Genomic DNA, 25,037 nt, shown 5'->3' with positions numbered 1-25,037 from the left:
CCTGTACATTTTGTAGAACAGACTTCTCCTTTGAACACGGTGGCCGAAATGATATACTCAGTCATGAACGGAGAAGTTAAACAGGACAATACTGCCATCTACTGGATAGCCTCCGGAACACTGAAATTCAAGTATTTATTTTATTTATATGTATAATAAAATAAATATATATATATATTTATATATATATATATATTTATATATATATATATATATATATATATATATATATATATATATATATATATATATATATATATATATATATATATATATATATATATATATATATATATGTAGCTAGAATTCACTGAAAGTCAAGTATTTCATACATATATATGTATATATATATATATATATATATATATGAAATACTTGAGTTGGTGAATTCTAGCTGTAAATATACTACTCCCCTATTAACCACGCCCCCCGCCCCACCCCAACCACGCCCCCCCCATCCCCCACCCCCACCCCCAACCTCAAGGTTGGCAAGTATGACTCAAATCTAAAAGGCGTCGTTACGATTCTCAACTTATTCATGACAAAGCCAGGAACAAAACGAGAATTTGTATTGGGGATGCCTTTGAAGATGGAGAAGAATGAAGGCGGAGAAGATTTTTTCATCATTTTTTCAACTTGCTAATTTCTTCCTTGATAGGTAAGTAAGGCATTTACATTTTCTTATTACTTGTAATAAACGGAAATTGACATTTCGTATGTAAACTATATTGTCCAATACAGTCTATGACCTCTAACAAAGCTAATATGTTCGTGCAAAGAATGCTTAGGAGCAAAGCACCATCACACTAGTGTAGCTTAGCATGCTAGCCAGGTCAATGACAGATCGACATATAGGCTAACGGGGGAAATACTGTATATGCCCGTTAGCATGTGTGTTGATGTGTCATCCAACTGCCTATTTTATTCTCAATATGCTGATACGCTGAGGAAATGCGTTCCAACATTAGCACGGCTAATTGCGGTTTCTGGTACTGTATGTGCATCAGGCACATATGGGCTGGTATTTGCTTGGCACAATATGATGCATTACATGTCAGGATTTTCTACTTTGTGTATTAACATGGTAGTAGGCTATATGATTTATGCATAACATGGTTTATGCGTAACGTGCGTTGACTCATAGAATTGCACTATGCGCTGAAAGATGGTGATGTGCGTACATGGAAGAGAAAGCAGTGCGTCAGGTTGGATGCAACATGGAGTTATGCTGAACGAAATGTGGCGGTAATTTTACTGTTGGCCTTGGCTTGCCATCAAAGTAGGCCAATGCGATATATATTATTATATAGAATTTTTTCGATGGTGGTCCGTGCAGTGAAACTAGACATTTTAGCAGGGTAATGCCAACAATCTGTCCTGACTCCCGACGAAAATATTGCTGCGTAACTTTACAAATACATTTGGCTAATCGACATCAGTAAAGTGGGGCATAATTACTTACGGTAGTAAACCATCTAGCAAGAAGCATAAACAGGAGAAACCTACAGCGTAGGACTCGTCGATTGCCATTTTAAGTTCTTTGGAGTAGGATTCGGATTCGGCTGCGTATCTGGCAACCTCAGTCATGGAGAGTGGGAGGGGACTACAGAATTTTGACCGTGATTGCAGTACCGTTTCTGGCCACATTACACATGGCACTTTTAAAGGCCTACTGAAATGATTTTTTTTTATTTAAACGGGAATAGCAGATCCATTCTATGTGTCATACTTGATCATTTTGCGATATTGCCATATTATTGCTGAAAGGATTTAGTAGAGAAAATCGACGATAAAGTTCGCAACTTTTGCTCGCTGATAAAAAAAAGCCTTGCCTGTACCGGAAGTAGCGTGACGTCACAGGAGCTAGTATTCCTCACAATTCCCCATTGTTTACAATAGAGCGAGAGAGATTCGGACCGAGAAAGTGATGATTACCCCATTAATTTGAGCGAGGATGAAAGATTCGTAGATGAGGAACGTTACAGTGAACGACTTGAGAGGCAGTGATGGACGTATCTTTTTTCGCTCTGACCGTAACTTAGGTACAAGCTGGCTCATTGGATTCCACACTCTCCTTTTTTTATTTTGGATCACGGATTTGTATTTTAAACCACCTCGGATACTATATCCTCTTGAAAATGAGAGTCGAGAACGCGAAATGGACATTCAGTGCCTTTTATCTCCACGACAATACATCGGCGAAATGCTTTAGCTACGAGCTAACGTGATAGCATCGTGCTTTAACTGCATATAGAAACAAAAAAATAAACCCCTGACTGGAAGGATAGATAGAAAATCAACAATACTATTAAACCGTGGACATGTAAATACACGGTTAATGCTTTCCAGGCTGGCGAAGGTTAACAATGCTGTGCTAACGACGCCATTGAAGCTAACTTAGCAACTTAGCAACGGGACCTCACAGAGCTATGCTAAAAACATTAGCTCTCCACCTACGCCAGCCAGCCCTCATCTACTCATCAACACCCGTGCTCACCTGCGTTCCAGCGATCGGCAGAAGGACGAAGGATTTCACCCGATGCGTTTGGCGGCCCGGAGACGTAGGAAGTCAAGGTGAGGTCGGCGGCTAGCGCGGCTAGCGCGGCTAGCGCGGCTAGCGCTCCAACAAAGTCCTCCTGGTTGTGTTGCTGTAGTCCGCTGCTAATACACCGATCCCACCTACAACTGTCTTCTTTGCAGCCTTCATTGTTCATTAAACAAATTGCAAAAGATGTCCAGAATACTGTGGAATTATGAAATGAAAACGGAGCTTTTTGTATAGGATTCTACGGGTACCATAACTTCCGTTACTCTGACTTCGTCACGCGCATACGTCATCATACCTTTCTATCCAGCGACGTTTCAGCTGGATATTTCCCGGGAAGTTTTAAATGTCACTTTATAAGTTAACCCGGCCGTATTGGCATGTGTTGCAATGTTAAGATTTCATCATTGATATATAAACTATCAGACTGCGTGGTCGGTAGTAGTGGGTTTCAGTAGGCCTTTAAGTGAATTCCTTACTAATGAGGTGTCTATTTTTTTAGGTCGGTTTCCTTTTTACTTTTTTAGGAATCATTCTATTTCTGCTTAAAACATGCAATTTGAAGAGCATTTCTTAAATTTTAAGAGATTTCTTATCAATAAAGAAGAATAATCCTAAATCTAGAATCTGTAATGAAAATGTTCTTGAATCTACCCTAAGTAAATTATATCTCAGTTTAAAAACATGAGAATTCTAGCCAAGTTAATTTTCCTTACCCCAGATTTTTTTGTTGTTGCTTGAAATAAGATAACTTGAGCTTGTTTAACAATGGCTATGTTTGCAGCGTACTTATTAATAAGCTCCAAATTGGATAGAATAATCGACAGAGAATGACTGTGAGGTTGGACAGCGTCTCTCACCAGATGTAGATTTGCAGATGGTGGGATTTTCAGGGCTAAATTGGAACCCCTCTACACACAGACAGTGGAAGCTGCCGTGGGTGTTGATGCAGCGCTGCGTGCAGGGATAGGTGCTTGTACACTCATCCACGTCCACGCACGACTTCCCATCATCTTTCAGACGGAATCCGGGGTGGCATCGACACTGCGAGGTGACCGGGCACACAGCAGGTAAAGACCAAACAGACACTGCTTCAAATTGAAATACTTAATATGTTCACACACCTTGAAGCCTATCTTCAGGTCCTCACAGAGCTGTGAGCAACCACTCAGTTTGCTGTTCAGGCACTCGTTAATGAAGCAGTTAAGTTCGTCCGAGCCATCGCCGCAGTCGTCCTTACGGTCGCAGAGCAGCGTCTCGTTGACACACATTCCATTATTGCACGCGTATGCCGTGTCGTTGCATTTCTTCTCTGTTCCACATGAGAGAGAAATCAAGCTGTGACGTTAACCTGACTTCCATAATGGGAATTCTGTTATACTGTCAAACCTGGTCCCATGCAGCGTGGATTCCTGGGGGCTTCGTCTGAGAAGTCGTGGCAGTCCAAGTCTCCATCACACTCCCATGAGCTCTGGATAAGGCAGCGTCCATTGGCACAGCGGAATTCATTGGAACCGCATGTTGGGTATTCTGCAGTTTGTATATAAAGCCCATTTTTAGGACAGTTCAAGTGCTGGTGACTCACGTGTCCAAAATGAGCGACAATTCGCAGGTCCACTCACCACATTCCTGCGACTCGTCCGAGCCGTCGCTGCAGTCGTTGTCATGGTCACACACAAAGTGCTTGGGGATACACTGACGGTTCTGGCACATAAACTCGCTGTTGCCACATGTGTTGTTAAAAACTGAGAAACAAGTTATAATGAGTTCATGAATTGAATATGATGCGTTTTTTCTGTCTTTGAGTATGACCAATCCCGCTCTGCGCTTACCGCAGCCAGCTTTGACACTCTCGTCAGCCCCATCAGGACAGTCTTTGTCGCCGTCACACTTCCAGCGCTGAGGGATACACATGTGGGATCCAGGACACTGGAACGCTTCCGGACTGCATGTTTTGGTTTCTGTCAATAAAAGCACAGCATTGTGTTTGATAGTAATCATCAGTATAAGGTTATATCAGAGGTGTCCAAACATTTTCCATCAAGGGCCGCACACTCATTTTGATATATTTTATTTTAAAAGCCAAAAAACAACCTAAATGTCAGCTTTGTGTTATTAATAGGGGTGCATGATAAATATCGAATGGAAAACGACATCCCACTGATAAATCTGATTACTATTTCCAAAAAATGAGGTGAGATTTTCCATAAAGTGCTGTCGGCGGGTTAAGGTGAGCCGATCTGGTGCTCCTTTTCTCCTACTCGTGTGAATAAACATGCCGTTGATCATTTGAGACTTCTTTCCTTGTTTCAGAGGAAGACATTTTGCATGCTATTCGCACACAAATGTTCTGCAAACATTCCACAAGGAGGAAGAAACATCGCGCTTCAACACTTCAAATTTTAACAACCACCTGAAACACCAGCATTGCTACGACGGTGTTTTGAAAGTATAAGAGGCCTGCTGCTAAAGAAGCTGCCCCCGTGCCAGCTGCAGATAAAGGTGTGTTCAAACTACATTTGAAAAATTATAGAAATAAATTAGGTAATTTGTTAGAATGTTTTTTTTTTGTCTTAAAATAATACAATCATGTGTGCTTACGGACTGTATCCCTGCAGACTGTATTGATCTACAGTATATTGATATATATAATGTAGGAACCAGAAATATAAATATTAGAAAGAAACAACCCTTTTGTGCGAATGAGTGTGAATGAGTGTAAATGGGGGGGGGAGGTTTTTTGGGTTGGTGCACTAATTGTAAGTGTATCTTGTGTTTTTTATGTTGATTTAATAAAAATAAAAATAAAAATAAATTTTTTTTTTTTTTAATTTTTTTATTTCTTGTGCGTACCAATCGATCCACGGACCGGTACATGCAGTAGATGACAGCAGTGTGCGGTCATTGTTCAGTAGAGATGGAAAACGTCACAACAAGCTTGTTATGTGTTTGGTTGCCCTGCTGCCTCCTTTCTGCCCTTTGCAGTACCTGGTTTTGGAGTTCCAGTGCGGAGCCAGCCACACACACCTGCAACCAATTTGCTTTTGTCCTACTTAAGTTTCCATGCCAGTCATCTCAGTGCCAGTTGATTGGAAACTTCTTACTCGTTTGGCATTTACCAGTGAACATTATTTTCCTTTCGTGACTTTCCTTACCCCTACCTTTCCAGTGGCTCAGACCCGGTATTGTTGTGTTGTATTTTTCCCCACTCCTTCCGAGTGCGTCTAATGTTCTTCTCCTCTCCTTTTTTGAGTGGGCTTTTCTTTTTTCTTTTTTCCTCTCCACGAGTGCGCTGTTATTAAACATTCTTATTTTTGCTGGCTGTTTTTTTCTCTGCTTTGGGGTCCTACTTTGGCTTAGCCGATCGTAACAAAGCTTGACCTATTCACACTTCAGGTAATGAGGAATTGTAGATTACTAATTGTCCTACATTGGATCGGTTTTAGCCTCTTTAATGTAATGTATCAACTACATTTCTTTCATTTACTGTACTGGAAATGAATCAACCCATTTTTCCTTTGTCTTTTTGGTGCCATTATGGATATAAAATAATAATAATAATAAAAATAATGGATTAGATTTATATAGCACTTTTCTATTAGATACTCAAAGCGCTCACAGAGAAGTGAGAACCCATCATTCATTCACACCTGGTGGTGGTAAGCTACATTTGTAGCCACAGCTGCCCTGGGGTAGACTGACGGAAGCATGGCTGCCAGTTTGCACCTACGGCGCCTCCGACCACAACCACCCATCATTCATTCACCAGTGTGAGCGGCACTGAGGGCAAGGGGGAAGTGTCCTGCCCAAGGACACAACGGCACTGATGTGAACCTGCAACCCTCAAGTTTCTGACACGGCTGCTCTTCTCACCATGCCATGCTGCCCCAAAATGTGTCTTACTCTTAAATGGTATTCATTATGTTTTTAAAAAGTATTTAAAAGTCTTAAATTTGACTTGATTGACTAGAAAATAAGCAATTAAAGTACATTCGTAGTCTGATATCGTATCAGACTGGTATCGGTCAAAACTCGGCTGCAATATCGGTATTGCATCAGAAGTTGTATCAGTATAACTATAATTACAAATACATGTATCGTTATACATATATTTTGTATTAGAATGGCATACATATGTTGACACTGACAATCGTGGTCACTTACTGCATTTACTGTCCTCGTCGGTGCTGTCGCCACAGTCATCGGCTCCGTCGCACACCCAGGAGTTGGGAATGCAGCGATGGTTGTCACACGCAAACTGGGTGGCTGAGCAGAATTTATCTAAAAGATCCAGGCAGAGGGAGCGTATGAAGCCTGTGTAACGGTGTAATGTAATTTGACACAAAGAGGATTCTGACTTACCGCAATGAGCCTCGTCAGCACCATTCTCGCAGTCGTTTTCTTTGTCACAGGTCCAGCTCATCGGGATGCAACGTCCGCTGGGACAGGCAAAGAAAGGCGTCGGGCACTTGGTTTTGCCACTCCCTAGTGGATTTACACAAAGTTACTTATCGACATAAGAGTATATAATAACAGGCATGTGATTTGACCACAATGAAAAAGACAGAAAAAATTTCCGGGGGTCTGGGGGACGAAGGCCCCCAGCCAGGCCCTGGTGGGGGGACAAGGGGGGCAACGCCCACCGGAGCTCCTGGTTTTTCACCAATTTAACATGCTAAAATTAACAAAGACAGCACCATTTGAAGAAAATATTTTAGTGTTTAAAGACATGAAAACATCATTAATAGAACATACATAACCCAATTATCCTAATGAATCACTGTATATGGTTCAGTCCCAACAGTATTTAGTCACTAATACTTACATCTTGTGTTCATTTCACATCCACAGGTGTCACATCGATCAGTGTTATTATCTCCAGTTTATTTACAGTATTACCACATTACTTGAGTTCATGTAATGTAATGTAAACATTTCATTCTTTTCGCCAAAATAGGATATACATTTATGAAAATAATTAAACATGTTTAGTATTGTTTACTCATATTTGAAAATAGGAAATAATAATAATGTGAGGACACTGACATATTGCATGAAACAAGTGTGAAAATATTTACCTTCAAGATTGTTACACCACTGACAATAGTTTCAACAGACTACAAAAGAACATAATATTACAAAATAGTATTATATGCAAATTTATTTCAAATAAATTGTTAACTGGAATCAATAATGCGACTCTTTGAATTTCTGTAATTTCATAATATATTTTCACATGGCTTTTTATTTTTAGAAAAACCCATTTATATTTCGCAAAGCAATAATTGGTTAATATTTAAAGCAAACATGCGTATTTCGCAAGCAAATATTTTTTAGCTTACCTCATTATTAACAACCCTGTCTGCAACTGAAGTGGGTGGATCTTTCCTCTCGATGTCTACGGCAGTTTAAACAAAAGATGAAGTCCGTAAGGTTTGCTCACTTTCGGTTGACATCCAAAAGTACCAGCTAGTGAAAAGTTTGTTTTCCTTGCTTCAAGTTGTTTCATATGTTTTTGGCGTTTCGCATGTACTTCCAAAGCCTTGAAACCTTGTGATCCATAGTCAATATTATCATGACACCACTTGCACAAAACCTTTCCGGGACGATCGATTTTCCGAATAAAATCACCGAACAAAGTCGTAACTTTCTTCTTCCCAACAGTATCAGTGATTTCCCTTTCCATCCAGTCCCATCGGAACTTATTTTTGACATGTTTATCAATTTCTTTTACTCGTAAAGCGTCCTTTCTCTCGAGAACCGACATCGTTTACATATGGAAAATGGCGGTGATAACCATTATGAATGATGACGTTATTAACGTCATCATTCATAACAGATGTCCTGATTGGTCACAAGGAACATATCGACCAATCAACTACGGCGTAATATAAACTACGTCTCGAATCTTGATTTAGGGTCAGAAAAAAACCCGGAAAAACGGGAGATAATTTTTTTTTTTCCCCCGAGATTAAAAAAGACGGAATTCTGACTTTAGACGGAAAAATCACATGCCTGTAATATGTAATGCATATTTGAGTTGCACATCATGCACTGATTCCCATGTGCAAAACAACCTTTGTCTCAAACCACTGCCTTCCCATTTAGTGAAAATCAATTTGTACTGCAGAGAACCTGGGCAATTTCTTTCATCTGAGAAGTCTCCACAGTCGTTAGCTCCGTCACAAAGCCAAGAGGGGTCATAGCAGAGGGTGGTGAACTCGCACTTCTGAAATGTCGTTCCTTTCACTCCCAGACGGAAATAACTGGAACAATCTGTGGCAGCTAGAAAAGGAGAGATGAGAGAGACAAACTACTTCACAGCGCAGCCTCATAGGGAATCTTCTTCTGTGGTTTTGTCAGCCTGTTTCATTCTAACTTACTGCAGTTCATCTCGTCACTGGCGTCCTCACAGTCCACTTTTTGGTCACACTTGGTAGAGTTTAAGATGCAGCTTCCATCTCTGCACTGGAACTGTTCAGCTGAGCACAGCGTGGCTGACAAGCATAAAAACAAGCATAGTTCGTCATGCGATCGCTCCTCTATAGATACATTTGGGGTATGCACAAGCACTGTTTGGCTCAATGTGTTGCAATCGCTCCTCCATCGTTAGGTTTCACAAACTTCCATATCATGACACAAAAGAAAGACGGAAAAATAACCACAATGTCAAAATTAACAAATTCAATTTAATTAATGTGATCGCTCCTTTATAGATCTATTTGGGGTGCGCACGCACAAGCACTGTGTGGCTGAATGGGTTGCAATTGCTCCCCATCCGCAAAGTCAAAATTAACAAATTGCGTTTAATAGCTGACAGTTGCAATCGCTCCTCTGCAGTTACATTTCATACATTTTCCTACTGGAAAGCAGTACAAAGACGCCAAAAAAAACACAAAGCAAAAATTAACAAATGCAATTTAATTAATGGGATCGCTCCTTTATAGATACATTGGGGGTGTACACAAGCATGTGCACTGTGAGGCTGAATGTATTGCAGTCGCTCCTTCACAGTAAGAAGACAAAATAACCACAAATTCACAATTAAGAAGTGTAGTTTTGCTAATGCGATCGTTCCTCTGTAAATACAATTGGGCGGCACACGCACGAGCACTGTGTGGCTAAATGGGTTGCAATCACTCCTCCGCAGTTAGATTTCACACATTTTCATACTGGAAAGCAATACGACGACGCTAAAATAACCACAAAGTAAAAACTAATAAGTGTTTTTACTAATGCACTCACATTATCTGTAGGTGTTGTTAGCTAATAATAGCAATATGGATAGCTAATGTATATTCAATCATAACAACATGACTGCGAATTGTTTGTTGCTTCTTTTGGACGGCTTTTGTATGTGTGCACTACCTCCTTGCACGTGTTGGCGAGACAGGGTGAGTGACCGCCGTAAACACCAATCAATTTATTCGGGACGATAACATTTTTTATTACATAAACTTTTGTAATTGTTATAAATATGAATGTGAGTGTGAATGTTTTCTGTCTATCTGTGTTGGCCCTGCGATGAGGTGGTAACTTGTCCAGGGTGTCCACCCGAATGCAGCTGAGATAGGCTCCAGCACCTCCCCCCGCGACCCCGAGAGGGACAAGCGGTAGAAAATAGATGGATGAATGAACTAATGTGATCGCTCCCCTGTTAATACATTTGGGTCGCACAAACGTACATGCACTGTGTGGCTGAATGTGTTGCAATCGATGATTATATCCTAACTGTGTTACTAAAACTGTATTAATGTATCCGTTTTATACAGTTTTCCTTTAACATTGTATGGCATTTATTGTGATTTTATGTCTGTTCCTATTATATTTGGGACAATGAATAGAACACTTGCACTGTGCTAAATCCTGCATATTTACAGCAATTTATTGTATGTTCGTTAATATGCACTGTGACGGCTCCATAAGCATAAACAGCTCCATAAGCATAAACAGCTCCACACTATATCCGCAGTGGTCTCACTGTCTGAAAAATCTTTCCATAAGAAAAGTATCTGCAAGACATAAAATGAATTGACTCACTGTTGCAGAAAAGCTCATCAGAATTGTCTCCACAGTCGTCCTGTCCGTTGCACCAGGAGTGATGCCCCACACAGCGGCCATTAACGCACCGCCTGTAGCCCTTCTTGCACACACGGTTGGCTGTAACACAAGCCAGGAGATGATATAAAGTAATAATAGCGTACAAGGGTAAAAAAACAATAGTTTTGTAGCAACTCATCACAACAGAGAAAGTGTTTCTCCTCACCACAATAAGACTGCTTCTCATCAGATTTGTCCTTGCAATGAGCCATGCCGTCGCAAGTCAGCGTGTAGTTCACACAGTCTCCGTTCCCACACTCAAACTCGTCAATGTTATTGCACGTCGTGTTGAGAGCTTGAAGGCGAAGAAAGGAGATTTATTCGTCACAGCTCATCCAAACAGATTCACTCCTTTTCCCAGGCTCATGTTTAATTTATATAAAGGCATGCTTGGATGTGTTTGGTGTGGAAGAACTGCCCCGTAAAACCACAAGAATCTCAAAGACGCACTCCAAAATAAGTCTTTACAAATTAGTGGAATCTTCAAAGATCGACCGTGAGTCCCAATACTTTTATCCATATCGATTATTAAATTTTCTTCATCTGGATTTGTTATCAACTCTTCTGAACTTGAGTCAAGAGATTCAAGAGCCACGCATACACTATTATTGTATTACCTATGCAAGTGTTGTCCTCCAAAAGCTTCCTGTCACCACGGCAACTGCAGTTCACCCTCCCTTCTGACGTCAGCAAGCACAGGTCCTGACATCCTCCGTTGTTAACGCGACACAGTGAGAACTCGCCTGTGCAGAGAACAGGAAGGAATGTTTTACATTGCATGATCATTCTAGTACCCCTGGTGGCACGCGGGCTCCTTCTAGTGGTACAGATTCACCAGATGTTATTTTTCCCTAAAAATTAAATGTTTGGTTTTCTTTTCGTTGTTCTGTATTGTAGATGAAAACTTAAAAAGTAAAAAAAATTTCAACATTTAAATACAGACATTATCAAGTTCTCAACAGTGATTAAATTCAAGGGGGTAGCAGTAAAATTTCTGTCTCAAAATAATTGAGAAGCACTGTGTTACGAGATGGTTTGTTCTGATACAGAGCACATTTGCAATTGCATAAGCAAAATTTTGTTTGGAGCCCCCCCCTCCCTTCGCACTGCAAACAAAATGTCACACTTTATTTATGTGAAACTTTTTTTTTTAACTTTTTTAATCATGAATTACATTTGAAGCATTTTTGAACTAAAATTAATTATTGGTAAAGAAATAGTTAAATCGTTCATTTTTTCTTTAGAAGCAAAATAACACTTTTACATTATAAAAACAAAACATTTATAAACCTTCCTATATCAACCATAACCCAATCAACCCAATACTTCTGCCTTACAGAACAAGGACAAATGCTGCACCATGGGAGCCAATGTGCTTGTGTGAGGAATATTGCCATTATATTGCTGTCAGTGAGGGGGAGGGAAGCGGATGAGAATGTTTGCTGTAAAATTTCATATGAAGTGCCCTGTCATTCATTAATTGATATTTGCTTCTTCACACAAAATGAGGCCTCCTATGGATCGCGGGGCCCCCACGCATGGACGTAATTTGGGAGTGGGGGGACAGAGGGTACATGTCCCCTGCACTTTTTAATGTTCAGAAATAATGTAATGCTATTGAATGGAGGCAAGTAAAACGTTTGTACCAGGCGGAAATCCACTGTTCAAACTGAAGCATGTACCTCTACGTAGATCGGCCACAAGCTCATTAATTGGCTTTCTAGGGCTGTCTTCTTGCCAGCTAACCAATCAGTGGTCAAGTAAGAGCGAGTCGTGATCATTCAGAGAGAGATATTTTTGATAGAAATTATTTATAAACTGGTCAGTGGGATCATAAACTTTTTCAAAACACTGCTTTTGTAACAATACAGGTTTATTTTATAGCAGCGTTTCTCATAGGGCCCATTGTTGGGCTGCGGGGAAACTTTTTTGCACACTCTTGGCATTCTCTTGATGAGCTTCAAGAGGTAGTCCCCTGAAACAGGGCTTGAAGCTCATCGAGAGAATGCCAAAAGTGTGCAAAGCAGCAATCAGAGCAAATGGTGACTATTTTGAAGAAACTAGAATATAAAACATGTTTTCAGTTATTTCACCTTTTTTTGTTAAGTACATACAGTAACTCTACATGTGTTCATTCATAGTTTTGATGCCTTCAGTGACAATCTACAATGTAAATAGTCATGAAAATAAAGAAAACACATTGAATGAGGAGAAGGTGTGTCCAAACTTTTGGCCAGTACTGTATGTACACACACATGTATGTATATACATGCACACACACACATATACATATATATATATATATATGTATATATATATATATATATATATATATATATATATATATATATATATATATATATATATATATATATATATATATATATATATATATATATATATATATATATATATATATTTAAATACATATATTTACACATATACATATATATATATATATATATATATATATATATATATATATATATATATATATATATATATTTAAATACATATATTTACACATATACATATATATATATATATATATATATATATATATATATATATATATATATATATTTAAATACATATATTTACACATATACATATATTTATACACACATATATATATGTACATACATATACATACAATAATTGATAAATGGGTTATACTTGTATAGTGCTTTTCTACCTTCAATGTACTCAAAGCGCTTTGACACTATTTCCACATTCACCCATTCACACACACATTCACACACTGATGGCGGGAGTTACCATGCAAGGCCCTAACCACGACCCATCAGGAGCAAGCGTGAAGTGTCTTGCTCAAGGACACAACGGTCGTGACGAGGTTGGTAGAAGGTGGGGATTGAACCAGGAACCCTCAGGTTGCTGGCACGTTCGGCCACTCTACCACCACGCCACGCTGTCTCCATATAAATTGTGGATAGCCCACAATTGTTTCCTTTATTATTAATTTTGTTATTTCACACATTCAAAATAAATAAATAGCTTATCAGGTATTTCTAATAATCTAAAAACATGCATCTAATGAAATGTATGCATGAGTAAAATGGTATTGAAGTTGTTTTACACAGAAAAAGGGACAAAAAGAAAAAAACGTACTTGGAATCCTTCAAACCATGCCCCTTGTACTCAAGCCAATTGTGTATCATCACCCCACTTCTGAAAATCCAATTCCGTCCCTGGATTAATTCAGTCTATCATAAATACACTTGAAGAACTCCAACAACTGCTTCTGTGCAGATGATGACAGGCCGCTCACCATCAATGTCACATAAAATAATATTTATGCCGGTGCCTGCCTGCAGGTTGCTTTCAATTGTCAGCCGCGCACCAAAATGAAACAATATAAATCTGTCAAGCATTGTCTTACATTTTACTTTTACTTTTTTACTCAGCTGGTTCTGTTGTTTGTTGACTGATTGCCAGTCAATCACAGGATTTGAGTGAACAGGGATGTCAAGCTGCATGAAAGTCAGCTACGTGAACAACTACACTAGGGGTTAACTTTACAACCTGGATGCCTAAGGGAGATTGGTTTTGGATGATGTTAGATGACTGAGACGGACAACAACTGTTCTGACATCCTGTCATGTTGTCACTAAACAGCCATTGCGCAAATACAGGGGTGGGGAAAAAAAACTTACAGCTGTTAGTATCGTTGGCCACGGCGACTATTCCCATGGGCTGCTGGGGGATATCAGCACGCAGGACCTTCATGTCTCCTCCGGTGTATTTGTCGGCGCGGAGCACAGCCCTCCTCACCCAGTCTGTCCAGAAGATGTAGTCTTCATACACGGCCAGACCAAACGGGTGCAGAGGTTCATTCTTCAGCAACACCTGCAGGGGGAAGCACGACCACACTGGTGAATTCAGGAGGTGCCAACAAACAGATAAATATATATTTTCTGTGTGTCGCTCACATAGCGCCGACTGCCGTCATACTCGCAGCGCTCTATCTTGTCCAAGGTGGCGTCGGAGAAGTAAAGCTTTTCAGCACGGCGGTCGATAGCCAAACCATTGGGGGTTCGGATATCGGTCCCAATGATGACCAGCACATTGGACCCAGTGAGTGTGGCCCGCATGATACTGGGAGACTGTTCGTTCCAGTTGGTCCAGAACATAAGGCTGTGTGGAAAAAAAGGGGAAATTAACCAAGGAAAGATGACAAATGAGGAGCACGGAAAGGTATTTATGACAGGACAACCTCTGGCACTCGTCGAGGACAAAGGCTCTGGGGTGGTCGTCTCCTGACATGGAGACCACGTTGTGACGGTCAACAGCGCCCCAGCGGCTCTGATCCACAGTGTGGCGGGTGATGGTGGAGGTGGTGTAGCTGGTCCAGTACAACATATCCCAGCCCCTGTGGTATGCCAGACCCTCTACGGAACCCACCTCTGCAACAGCACAGGGGGGCCGAATGACTACAGGCCATTTTGAAGAGCACGGTCTTTTTTCTATATTCAACACGTAAGAACCCAGACCTATTTGTGCTTAAAGGAAAATGATGGGGGATGTACCACAGACCAAGTGGAACACAGGACTCAGACATAATTAAGTTGTTTCTAAAATATTACTCACACAGGAGATCTACGCCTATTGGTGGCTTGGCTTGGCATATTTGCAGATTACTTTTCTCTGCATTAAATTGTAAATAATTGTTCAACTGCACATTTTGTAATAGCGTACACACATTTGTAACACAATATTGTATGCCTGTAAATGTTTCTTAATTCGTAAAACTGACTGTATAATGTATTTAATAACTGTGCTTAGTATTACAAATGTACTCTGAATTGAAGCAAAAAACATACAGTAGTTCCTCTGGAAACTGTAATATATCTCCATATTCAGCTAGCGAGTTTTTCGGGATACAAGTTGTCTCTTGGATAATTATTATGCTTTATATTGCAAACAAAAGCTTCCAAACCGGTAGTTGGTGTAGCAAATGTTTCAGTGAACCCCGTAAAATCCAGCCAAAGCAACTGGTGTCTGATTTGCTACCAATAGCTTATACCTAAAGATTGACGTAAATTTGTTCTCCTAACCATGAGAACAAAGAAAGTGAATGTTAAGGAGAGTTCTGAATAGAAAAAGTATATGATATTCATTCAATTAAAGAAAGAAAGCATCAAAGAACATGAGCGTGTAGTCTACTTCGACCGTAACAATGCCAGTCTGCGTAATATCAAAAGCAGAATAAGTCCATAAAAGATATACCGTATTTTCCGGACGATAAGCCGCACCGGTATAGAAGCTGCACCACTAAATCTTTGAAGATCATATATTAGCTGCATCGGACTATGAGCCACAGATATATACCGGTTCGTTGTGAAATTATATATTTACATAGATTTTGTAAATGTTTATTTACATGCCTTAATTGTTTCCAAACAGTGCCTGTTACATGGCAGTAAAATGGCTGATCAAACAAGACAGAAAAGTAATTGATGTCTGTATTCATCCTTTATGATATGAATACGATTTTCTCGTTTTTAGTAAGGTTCAATATTTTTTATCAGGATTCTTCTTCCTTGTATTTTGTAAACACTTTGAGTTTTAACAGTTCCTTAAAAAGGACCTTTTTTGTGCACTGTTTGATTTATTTGCTTAATCCATTCCAGAATTTAGCCAAGAGCGAAGAAAAAACCTTAGGTTAGTTACATTTGTATAAGCCGAAGGGTTCAAACCTTCGGAAAAAAGTAGCGGCTTATAGTCCGGAATATACGATAATAACACCAGCCAAGGATGTCAAATAATATCTAAACGGTAAACATCAAACCATAAAAATAAGGAGTAGCTGCTGATGGTGTGTTTGACGAAGAAGCAGCTGGAAGGAAATACCGTATAGAAGTCCACCCTCAAAGGTATATGTACATTATTATTACATTATTTTATCAAACTACTGTAGTTGTTTGTAGTACATTCTATTATATTGTTTTTCAATACTTCCTTAAGAAAATGCAACTGCAAATGAGGCCCAAAATTAACCCGAAAAAGAGCTAATGGAGATGAGAGAACAGAAGTACGTCACTTCACGTACGGGGCTAAAATGCCGCAGGGGTGGAAGAAAGCGGTCAGAGCCAGGGCGAAGACATCTCCAAGAACCCGGTGTGACTCAAGGCTTTTCTGCAACTAATGCCTCACCAAAAAGGTCACAGCAACTGTTAGGAAGTGGTGTATTATTTTCCTTTGCAATGCCTCACCAAGAGAGGAGGATGAAGAGCACAAATTTAACCTGGGAGTGAGTTAAAAAAAAAGTGACAAGAACCGGCAAAGTTGGAGTAAGTCCCTTGGTTTAAACCGGGGTGTCAAACTCATTTTAGATCGGGGACCACATGGAGAAAAATCTACTCCAGAGTGGGCTGGACTGGTAAAATCACAGCACGATAACTTAAAAATAAAGACAACTTCAGTTTGTTTTCTTTGTTTAAAAATAGAACAAGCACATTCTGAAAATGTACAAATCATAATGTTTTTTTTTTTTTTTTACACTTACATATTGTGGTTAATAGTATTCTATCTTTATTTGTCGTTATTTATATTTTCTGAATAAATGATGTGATAATGTTCATCAGTCAACTCATTGCTAGTCATTTTCAATCTATCAATATTTTTTTTATTTTTTAATCAAAATCAAATTACAGTATGTTATTTATGTAGCTTGATCATTTTCCTCGACTGGTGCACTCGACTGGTTTATTTTGTACATATGTAGCATCATCTACAAAGATACAAAGACTTGATATTGCTACATCCAGTGGACACATTTAGAACAGCTGTTACTTTCATTCCAAAATTTCAGGTTCATTTTTATACTTAGCAAACTCATCCCGCGGGCCGGATAAAATCTGTTCGCGGGCCTGATCCGGCCCTTGGGACATACGTTTGACACCCCTGGTTTAAACACAGATGTGTCTATTTAATTTTCTTTTCACGGACAACAGCGATTAGATGTCTTTTTGTTAATTGACCCAAACAGTAAGAGTCTATTAATTAAAGTTGTCCCTGGGCTGAATGTGAAGTATTTTAACAGCTTTGGCTGAGAGGTCAGCCGGCTTTATCACCGGATGAAACACTTCACACCCAACGTCGGTGTCCGTAGTGCACTGAGCAGTATGGGCGTGAATCGACATTTGCTGCCGCTACTTGGAAGCAAAGTGGAGGCCTCTCCTCCCACTCAGAGTAGATCGATTCGTCTACTTTTTCCATTTACGTCTTTCTGCTACAGTTTATCAGCATGCCCACGTGCATCTTTGATTCCCCGAAGCTCAGCCATTGGGTACCCGGTGCCTGTTTCAAGCCCGTATAAATGGGAGGGTTGTGTCACGGACATCCGTCGTAAAAAACAAACCAAATAAATTATGCTTTTGCCGAAAGACAACAACAGTTTCAGTTCATCCACACACTGATCACAGATCACAATCCCATTTATATAACTGTTCTGAGCTATGCTGATAATACTGACACTGCTTTGTGGCACTGATTTGAAGCAAATAGAAGGTCCGTACTTGTTATCAGCAAGTCAATAATTACCCTGATTTCACACTAACAGACACTTCATTAGGTACACTTACCTGCACTAATCAGAACCGATGAAAGAGCTGTATCAACAATTCTGCAAATTCTCACTGCAAACTGCAGCCAAAGTAAAGAACAATTAAAACCTTGGTGACAGTGTCAATAAAAAATGTGTGTTGAGATCTTTGTAAAGGCACTTTTTTTTAAACAGCTTTCGTACTGGATCCTTATTAGGTTGAGCAAATGTTGTGGCCAGTGCGTGTACATCACATGACCCATTTGCAGACGTCTCTTGTGCAAAATATTCACATTGTTTTGTGAGTTGAACAGAAACAACTGAGTCTGGGAAGAAAAAAAACCTACAAACGTATGTTTGGCTTCCACAGGGACCACCCACAGTGAGCAGGCCACCCAATCTCCGTCCTGCTCTGTCATAGTCAGTCCAGAGTTCACCTGCCGACGACTCGCCTTCATCTAGTCGTTCTGTAAAGGTATTCAACGTCACTTTTCCTCCACCGCCGGCTTGTTTGCCTCCTTGGATGTCTCTGCCTGCCAGCCTGGGATGTCACGAGACGGGAAACCCCACGCGAAGCTCAAACCTATTTTCCAGGATTGACTCAGTTTGGAATGTCTTAACAAGCATGGATTTATTTCTATGGCTGCGCATTAATGGACCAATGTCAGGAGGCAGCGTGTCTACGGTGTGTATGCATACTTAACAATAACAGGCTCCCTGTGGTGTGTTTCATCATTGACGGTTAGAGGACATTGTTTTTGTTTTCCTGCGTAAACTGCCATTCACCCGCAATGTCAACAATCCCTTCCAGTCCAAGGTCCTATTTGCAGTTTTATGAGCACCACGAGCATCATTACGAAGGCAAAGGCTAAACTGAAGACATACAAATGCTGCCGAGAAATTCTTCAGGTGCAGATGATCTGCTGGGAAACAGTAGTCACAGCAGGCCAGGCAATGTGGAGCAGGTCCTTGTCCCTTTTTTTGATGTCCTAATCCTGGTGTTGGGGTTAGCAGGCCACAGCACAGTCATGTTCATCCTCTGTCGGAGGCACAGGAAGAGAGCGGGTCAGTCTGCACAGAGCTCCATGACAGGAACGGGTACAGACGTCCTACTGCTGGCCCTCAGCTCTGCGGACTTGCTTCTTCTCGCCACGCTTCCTTTTCACACCGCCGCCATCGCCATGCAGCAGTGGCCATTTGGAGACTTCCTGTGTCGCATGGCGGGCTTTTTGGGATCGGCCTGCTCCTCAGCCAGCGCCTTCACGCTGTCCGCCCTCGCCGTGTCACGCTACATGACGGTGGTGCACCCTGCCACAGCTTACCGCCTCCTCTCTCCTCGCCGGGTTGCCATGGTGGCTACGCTTCTTTGGGTACCAGCCTGCTGCCTGGCGACGCCTCAGTTTGTGTTCCGCTCAGTTGGAATTTTGGGAACCCCTCCCGGCAGTTCCGACGGGCTTACTTGCTTCGCTTTCTTGTCGCACAAAGACCAGCTAATTTACGGATTGTTCCATTTCCTTTTAGCTTTCTTGCTCCCGCTAATCACCATCACCATCGCATACGGAAACATCTACTTGTTCCTGTGGAGGACTCAGAACGCGGGCCAGGCTCCACAAGTAGAACGCTACCAGAACAAGGTAACCCAGACATCTGCAATGCTGGTTCTGGCATTTACTCTATGCTGGCTGCCTTCTTATGGTCTGATGCTGGCCTTACTGTCTGATCAGAGCTCAGGTGCCACCGGCACCTCGCCACGTTACGGTGCGTTCACCGTGTTCTCGCGACTCACGGCCATTGCGTCCACCGTCCTAAACCCAATGCTGTATGTGCTCACGTCCCAGAAGTTCAGACAGGATCTATTGAGGTTGTTCAAGAAAGAAGGGCAGAGAGCCAGTGGGGGTGCGGCTACCTGATTGAGGCCATTAATCACCAGATGATCCACAGCCCTGGGAGCTACACAGTACAACTAATCATTTACCATTAAAGTCATTGCCAAGACGATCATCGTTGCAAGGAATGAGCGCTTATATCATTAAAGTCACTTGAAAAGAGTGGTGAAATAACTCAAACAAAGCTTTTCTGTCTGTTTGTTCATTAAAGTGTTTAACTGCACAATGGAATAAGATCCAATAATACAGATGTACCCACTACACTGTGATTACAAGGTTAAAATGCTGACACCGTCAATTTTTTATCAAAGCTGAACACTGAATAATTATTTTAAACGGCTTTTGAATTGGAAACAATTGTTCAGCATCACCTAATATTGTTAATTTATTAAGTAAATTTTGTGGTGCCAAGCACAAAAAAAGTGTCAAATTGAGTTGTTTTCAAATAAAGAATCCATTTAGCATGGACACCCAATGTAACATACAGATCTTAATTAGTCAAATTTAATATTACCTAAATTTACTTTAATGTTTTATAAGTTACTTAATGTAGTCCATCACTTGGACTGTGGTCTATCTTCCATCATTTTCATTTGAGCACAAATTCGTCTGGCTTCTTTTTTTTTTTTTACATCTTTGAATATAAAAGGCGTAAAAAACAACGTGAGGAACTGATTATGAATTACAGGCGCACATCAAATGTGAAAATGTTGTAGATGAGGCAGAAAATCAAATTATATAGCGGTAATACTCACTCTCGACCACAGTCTTGCGGTCAGACCCATCATCAGAGATCTGCTGGATGTTGCCAAAGTGGATGTCACTGAAAAAGATCCGGTTGGCTCCCTTCCCCCCGCCTCCGCGGTAATCAAAAGTCAGCGCGATGACGTTCTTCATGTGCTCAGCGTCCTCAAACGGCTTGATGGGCGCATTTAGGTTGTTTTCGTCCGACAGGTGAACACTCTTTAGTATGGTGCGCTCCGAGTAGAGCAGGAAGCCGTCGTAGTCGCGGCAGCTGCTTCCGTCTTCAGCCAGCATGCCGTGGGCACAGGCGCACGTGCGCTGTGCGTTGCCGCGGTAAAGACAAAGCTGCTGGCACCCGCCGTTGTTGCCTTTGCACACGTTTGTTCCTGTAAAAGGACATGAAGAGGTTATTGAACAAACCTTGTTAATTAATCAAGGGGGCGGCGTGGTCAGGAGGGATAGCGGGTCGTACAGTAACCGAAGGGTCGGTCGTTGGAAATCCATTTCCTCCTTCCCTGTCACAGCTGTCGTGTCCTTGGCGAATGCACTTTACTCACGTTTTACTTAAGTTGCCCAAACAAGGATGCTTCACTGACTATTTCATCTAATAACATTGCTCAAATGATCTCAAATTCAACCAGATGTGTGACAACTACTGGTGTAAAGGTACATGTACTTCTAATCCAATTTTTTGATGCAGAATTTTTGGTTCATTACACAGGCGTACCAATTTCCAAAATGGTACAAATTCATTAGGAGACAGAAAGTGTGCCTCACGCCACTTGCCAACTACATAAACAATTACATTGCAGTTCAGCATTTGGGTAGTTAGAGTCATGGCTAGAGATAGTGCCAAAGAGGAGTCAGAGCTTGAAATGATGGCGGACACGTTTTGGGTGATGAGCGATCAAGCTGGGGATCGAGCCAACATTTAAAGTCTCCTCCAAGTATCAAATAGTACATTGACATGTCAGGGAGATTCAGAAAAATACGTTTGAAAAAGGTGTCATCGTCATAGGGGAACTGGGGTGTTGGAAATCTGGCCAGTGACAATAACATACGTGTACCTCCCAGAAACACTACTCGAGTATATGAAAGGAACAGATTTATGGAGCAAAATAGCAACTCCTATTGTGCCTCTTCCACTTTAAGCAACTGCGAAGAAACAAACAACACAGTAGGCGCCGGAAATGTGACATCTAGTTAACAAATAAAGTACTATCCAAACCTATTCCTTCAATCGACTGTGCAAAAAATATATAAAGAAGACTGATATAAAACCAGAAAATTAGTCAATAAGGTAATACAAAATACTTAGTAGTCACAGACCCATAATGGCGGTGGCCAGCTAGCATGCTAGCATGCCTCTTACATCGGAAAATACAGTAGGTGGAAAAATGTCTAAATTATTTTGTTTATATCTGATTATTAAATTAAGCAAAATATAAAAAGATGGGGGATCTCAACCTGAAGTGTTCTAAGAAACCTGATTGTATTCAAAGAGCTGAAAGCCCAGCTCGTGTGTGCGCTTGAACAGTTTTGACACAATAAAATTATTCAAGGTTTTGAGCTCTTCGATCAGGGTTTTGTTTTGGTTTTCAAGCACAGCCACTTGATTCTGCAGGCATTTGACACATTCTAAATCGTCTGTTGTGAAAGTCTCTTGTTTGGGAACACTTGGCCTTCCCAGTAAAATATGTAAATACACAAAGACAAGTGGATAAGACAAAAGCAATGCGCCGCCATTGTTCAGTAGAGTTGGGCAACTATTAATGCTGCACTTAAAACAAAAAATGCTGCACCAAAATCATAAAATGATCGCATTATTTATGAATATACGTATATTACTCATGCAATTTATTTTGACTGCTCCTTAACCTTAATCGTGTATGATTATCTGAAAGACGGCGCAGGTTTGTTTTAGGGTCAGTGATCAGGTCAATGCATACAACAGTGCAAAGATGAGTGAAGAGAATTCGACTGGTGTGCTCGCTGGCAAATTTCACTCCAGAATACACCCTGGCTGGACTTTTGATAAAACTGCTAAAAAGTTTTTAGCAAATAAATGATGTGCATTCAAGTGAAATATTTTGAGAAATGGTCCTGGATAGATTTTCTGCCAATAAAAAATGTTGTGTTCAAATATTAGGGTATTTTATTAAGTTAATTTAAAATATGCAAGCAACTAATAACTTCTGATTAATCGCAATTAATCCAAACTTAAAAATGTCTTCATCTGATTAAAAAGATAATTGTTTGACAGCACTACTAAAAATTCAATAATAATTTACACTATTCAAACTGTTACTGTTGTTGTACTTGTCTACATCATTCTACTTGTTTTATTATAATTGTGTCCAGTGTGTTCATATGTTATAAGAGATTCACCTTGCTGCCTGGCCCTGTTGAAGACCTTAATATCCTTGAGTTGCACCCCAATCTCGGTCCTCAGAGACACCGAGTCTTTGGCGTTGTCTTTACTGCCTCTCTTTATGGAGCCCTTGGCATGAGTTCTGCATGAAAACAGGCGAAGGGCAATAAGGAAGAAAAGTGTCTCACTGGTAACAATCAAGTAAGGACTGCGTCTAACCGGTCACTCCAGTAGATATAGTCCTCAAACACGGACACAGAGAACATGTCCATGTTCTGGTTGGACAGTACCACTTCCCTGTTCTCTCCCGTCTCCAGATTGATGCGCTCGATTTTGTCAGTACTGGCGTCGCACCAGTACAGCATACCATCCTGTGCACAGGAAAGGTGTTTTTAAATAAAATCTATCATTCTTACCATAGCTTGTTTTGTGTGGTTTTTTTTACTGTACCTCGTAGTCAATGGAGATACCATTGGGCCAGCTAATACTGGAATTCACCAGAACAGCCCTTTGCGAGCCGTCCAGTCGGGAGCGTTCAATACGAGGGTACTGACCCCACTCTGTCCAGAACAAGTAGCTGCACACACACACACGGGCACAAAGATGACACCTCGAGTAATCAATCAAGAGAGAAATAACCACCCATAGTGATGATTGTTGCCTTCTCACCCTTTCTCAGGGTGGACAGTGATTCCGCGAGGCTTGTCCAAGCCCTGGGAGATAACCACGTAGCGGAAAGAGCCGTTCAGGCGGGCCACCTCAATCACATCGAAGCCTTGGTCTGTCCAGTAGATGTTTCCTGTGGTGACACCAAAAGGAATAGTAATGTTCTACAACTCCTAGAGCATGTGGATTATACTAGTTGTATAGGAGTAGAAACCAGGGGGACGTCTCCCCCCAAATATAGGAGACAGACCGTAAATATGGCTTGTTTGTAATGTCTTGCTATTAGTATACTCATATTTAGAAAGCATGTATTTTGGTGAAATCCTCTTAATCCTGAGATTGTCCATTATTTGATTGATAACTTTGTCAATGTTCCCAAGTAACATCAACACAAAATGTTTGTCATCTCTTCTCAGCACGGCATGGCACCAATAAAAGCTGAAACAAGAGCCGGACATACTCAGTTCTTTTTTTTTTTAATCTATGATAACACCAGTGGGATGACACACCTCCTCCCATCATCAGACACACACCCACGCGCGCATGTGCGCACACACACACCCACACCCCCGCGAGGAAACAAACAAGCACGCACACTCACACACAAACACACGCACACACATTATTGTATTTCTTACCTTCTTGAGACCTTCGAACCAGGGGTGCAAATGAAATCTCTATTTTTAGTTTTTTGTAATCTGCTTAAGGCCGATGACAAACGAGTCACGGACCACAGATGGCCCCTGTGCCGCACTTTGGGAAACACAGCTGTAGAAGCTAACTGTTAATGGGGTTCACCGTGCGTGACTGCTCGCCGTCTGTTCGCTGTTGCGAAAAAGGCTAAGTATCGCTCTATCTGTGTGCTTTTAATTGTTCTACAGCTTTCTTTATCACTTCTCAAACATATTTAGTGGTACTATTTAACTTGCAAATCACCCTAACTCTGTCCCACCACCCTTTCCTCAGCTAGCTAGCTGCTAACTTAGCGCGGAGAAAGGCAGCGCCGGTCAGAAGGTAAGTAGGAAGCTACTCCCGCAGACCGCGACCACTTCCCTGAGGACAGCAGGAACTTCACTCGGTGACAGAAAACACTGTGAGTAATGGCTTCCTGCGCGCCTTGCACCATACTCACGGAGAGGTTGGCTCTGCTAGAGGGCCGTG

At 40.9% G+C, this 25,037-nt stretch overlaps 2 protein-coding genes across 6 annotated transcripts in view; one reads left to right on the top strand and one right to left on the bottom strand.

The window, feature by feature from the left end:
- Positions 1-25,037, bottom strand: part of LOC133650712 (low-density lipoprotein receptor-related protein 1-like) — a 294,864-nt gene that overhangs the window by 36,457 nt on the left and 233,370 nt on the right. For all 3 annotated transcript variants that reach the window (XM_062048313.1, XM_062048295.1, XM_062048304.1), the window contains exons 37-56: positions 23,880-24,009; positions 23,661-23,787; positions 23,430-23,581; positions 23,228-23,352; positions 20,851-21,225; positions 14,880-15,069; positions 14,596-14,800; positions 14,320-14,512; positions 11,263-11,388; positions 10,812-10,940; positions 10,586-10,705; positions 8,929-9,042; positions 8,681-8,830; positions 6,908-7,030; positions 6,710-6,826; positions 4,378-4,506; positions 4,168-4,290; positions 3,935-4,075; positions 3,670-3,857; positions 3,406-3,589 (exon numbers count right to left, since the gene is read on the bottom strand). In XM_062048313.1, the coding sequence (XP_061904297.1) occupies positions 3,406-3,589; positions 3,670-3,857; positions 3,935-4,075; positions 4,168-4,290; positions 4,378-4,506; positions 6,710-6,826; positions 6,908-7,030; positions 8,681-8,830; positions 8,929-9,042; positions 10,586-10,705; positions 10,812-10,940; positions 11,263-11,388; positions 14,320-14,512; positions 14,596-14,800; positions 14,880-15,069; positions 20,851-21,225; positions 23,228-23,352; positions 23,430-23,581; positions 23,661-23,787; positions 23,880-24,009 (3,141 nt within the window). The remainder of the gene's footprint in view (positions 1-3,405; positions 3,590-3,669; positions 3,858-3,934; positions 4,076-4,167; positions 4,291-4,377; positions 4,507-6,709; positions 6,827-6,907; positions 7,031-8,680; positions 8,831-8,928; positions 9,043-10,585; positions 10,706-10,811; positions 10,941-11,262; positions 11,389-14,319; positions 14,513-14,595; positions 14,801-14,879; positions 15,070-20,850; positions 21,226-23,227; positions 23,353-23,429; positions 23,582-23,660; positions 23,788-23,879; positions 24,010-25,037) is intronic.
- LOC133650737 (galanin receptor type 3-like) lies at positions 18,914-24,320 on the top strand. Of its 3 annotated transcripts, XM_062048346.1 has the most exons (3): positions 18,914-19,307; positions 19,731-19,843; positions 19,934-20,351. In XM_062048346.1, the coding sequence occupies exons 1-3, from the start codon at positions 19,097-19,099 to the stop codon at positions 20,117-20,119; spliced, it is 510 nt and encodes a 169-aa protein (XP_061904330.1). In that variant the 5' UTR covers positions 18,914-19,096; the 3' UTR covers positions 20,120-20,351. The 3 variants fall into 3 exon arrangements, with proteins under 3 accessions (XP_061904330.1, XP_061904327.1, XP_061904319.1); XM_062048343.1 differs by lacking the exon at positions 19,934-20,351 and adding an exon at positions 23,890-24,320 and having other exon boundaries at positions 18,914-19,843; XM_062048335.1 differs by having other exon boundaries at positions 18,914-19,843; positions 19,934-20,340.

Source organism: Entelurus aequoreus, linkage group LG01, assembly GCF_033978785.1.
Source record: "Entelurus aequoreus isolate RoL-2023_Sb linkage group LG01, RoL_Eaeq_v1.1, whole genome shotgun sequence".
Classification (NCBI taxonomy): Eukaryota; Metazoa; Chordata; class Actinopteri; order Syngnathiformes; family Syngnathidae; genus Entelurus; species Entelurus aequoreus.
This window is presented reverse-complemented; position numbering and strand designations above follow the sequence as displayed.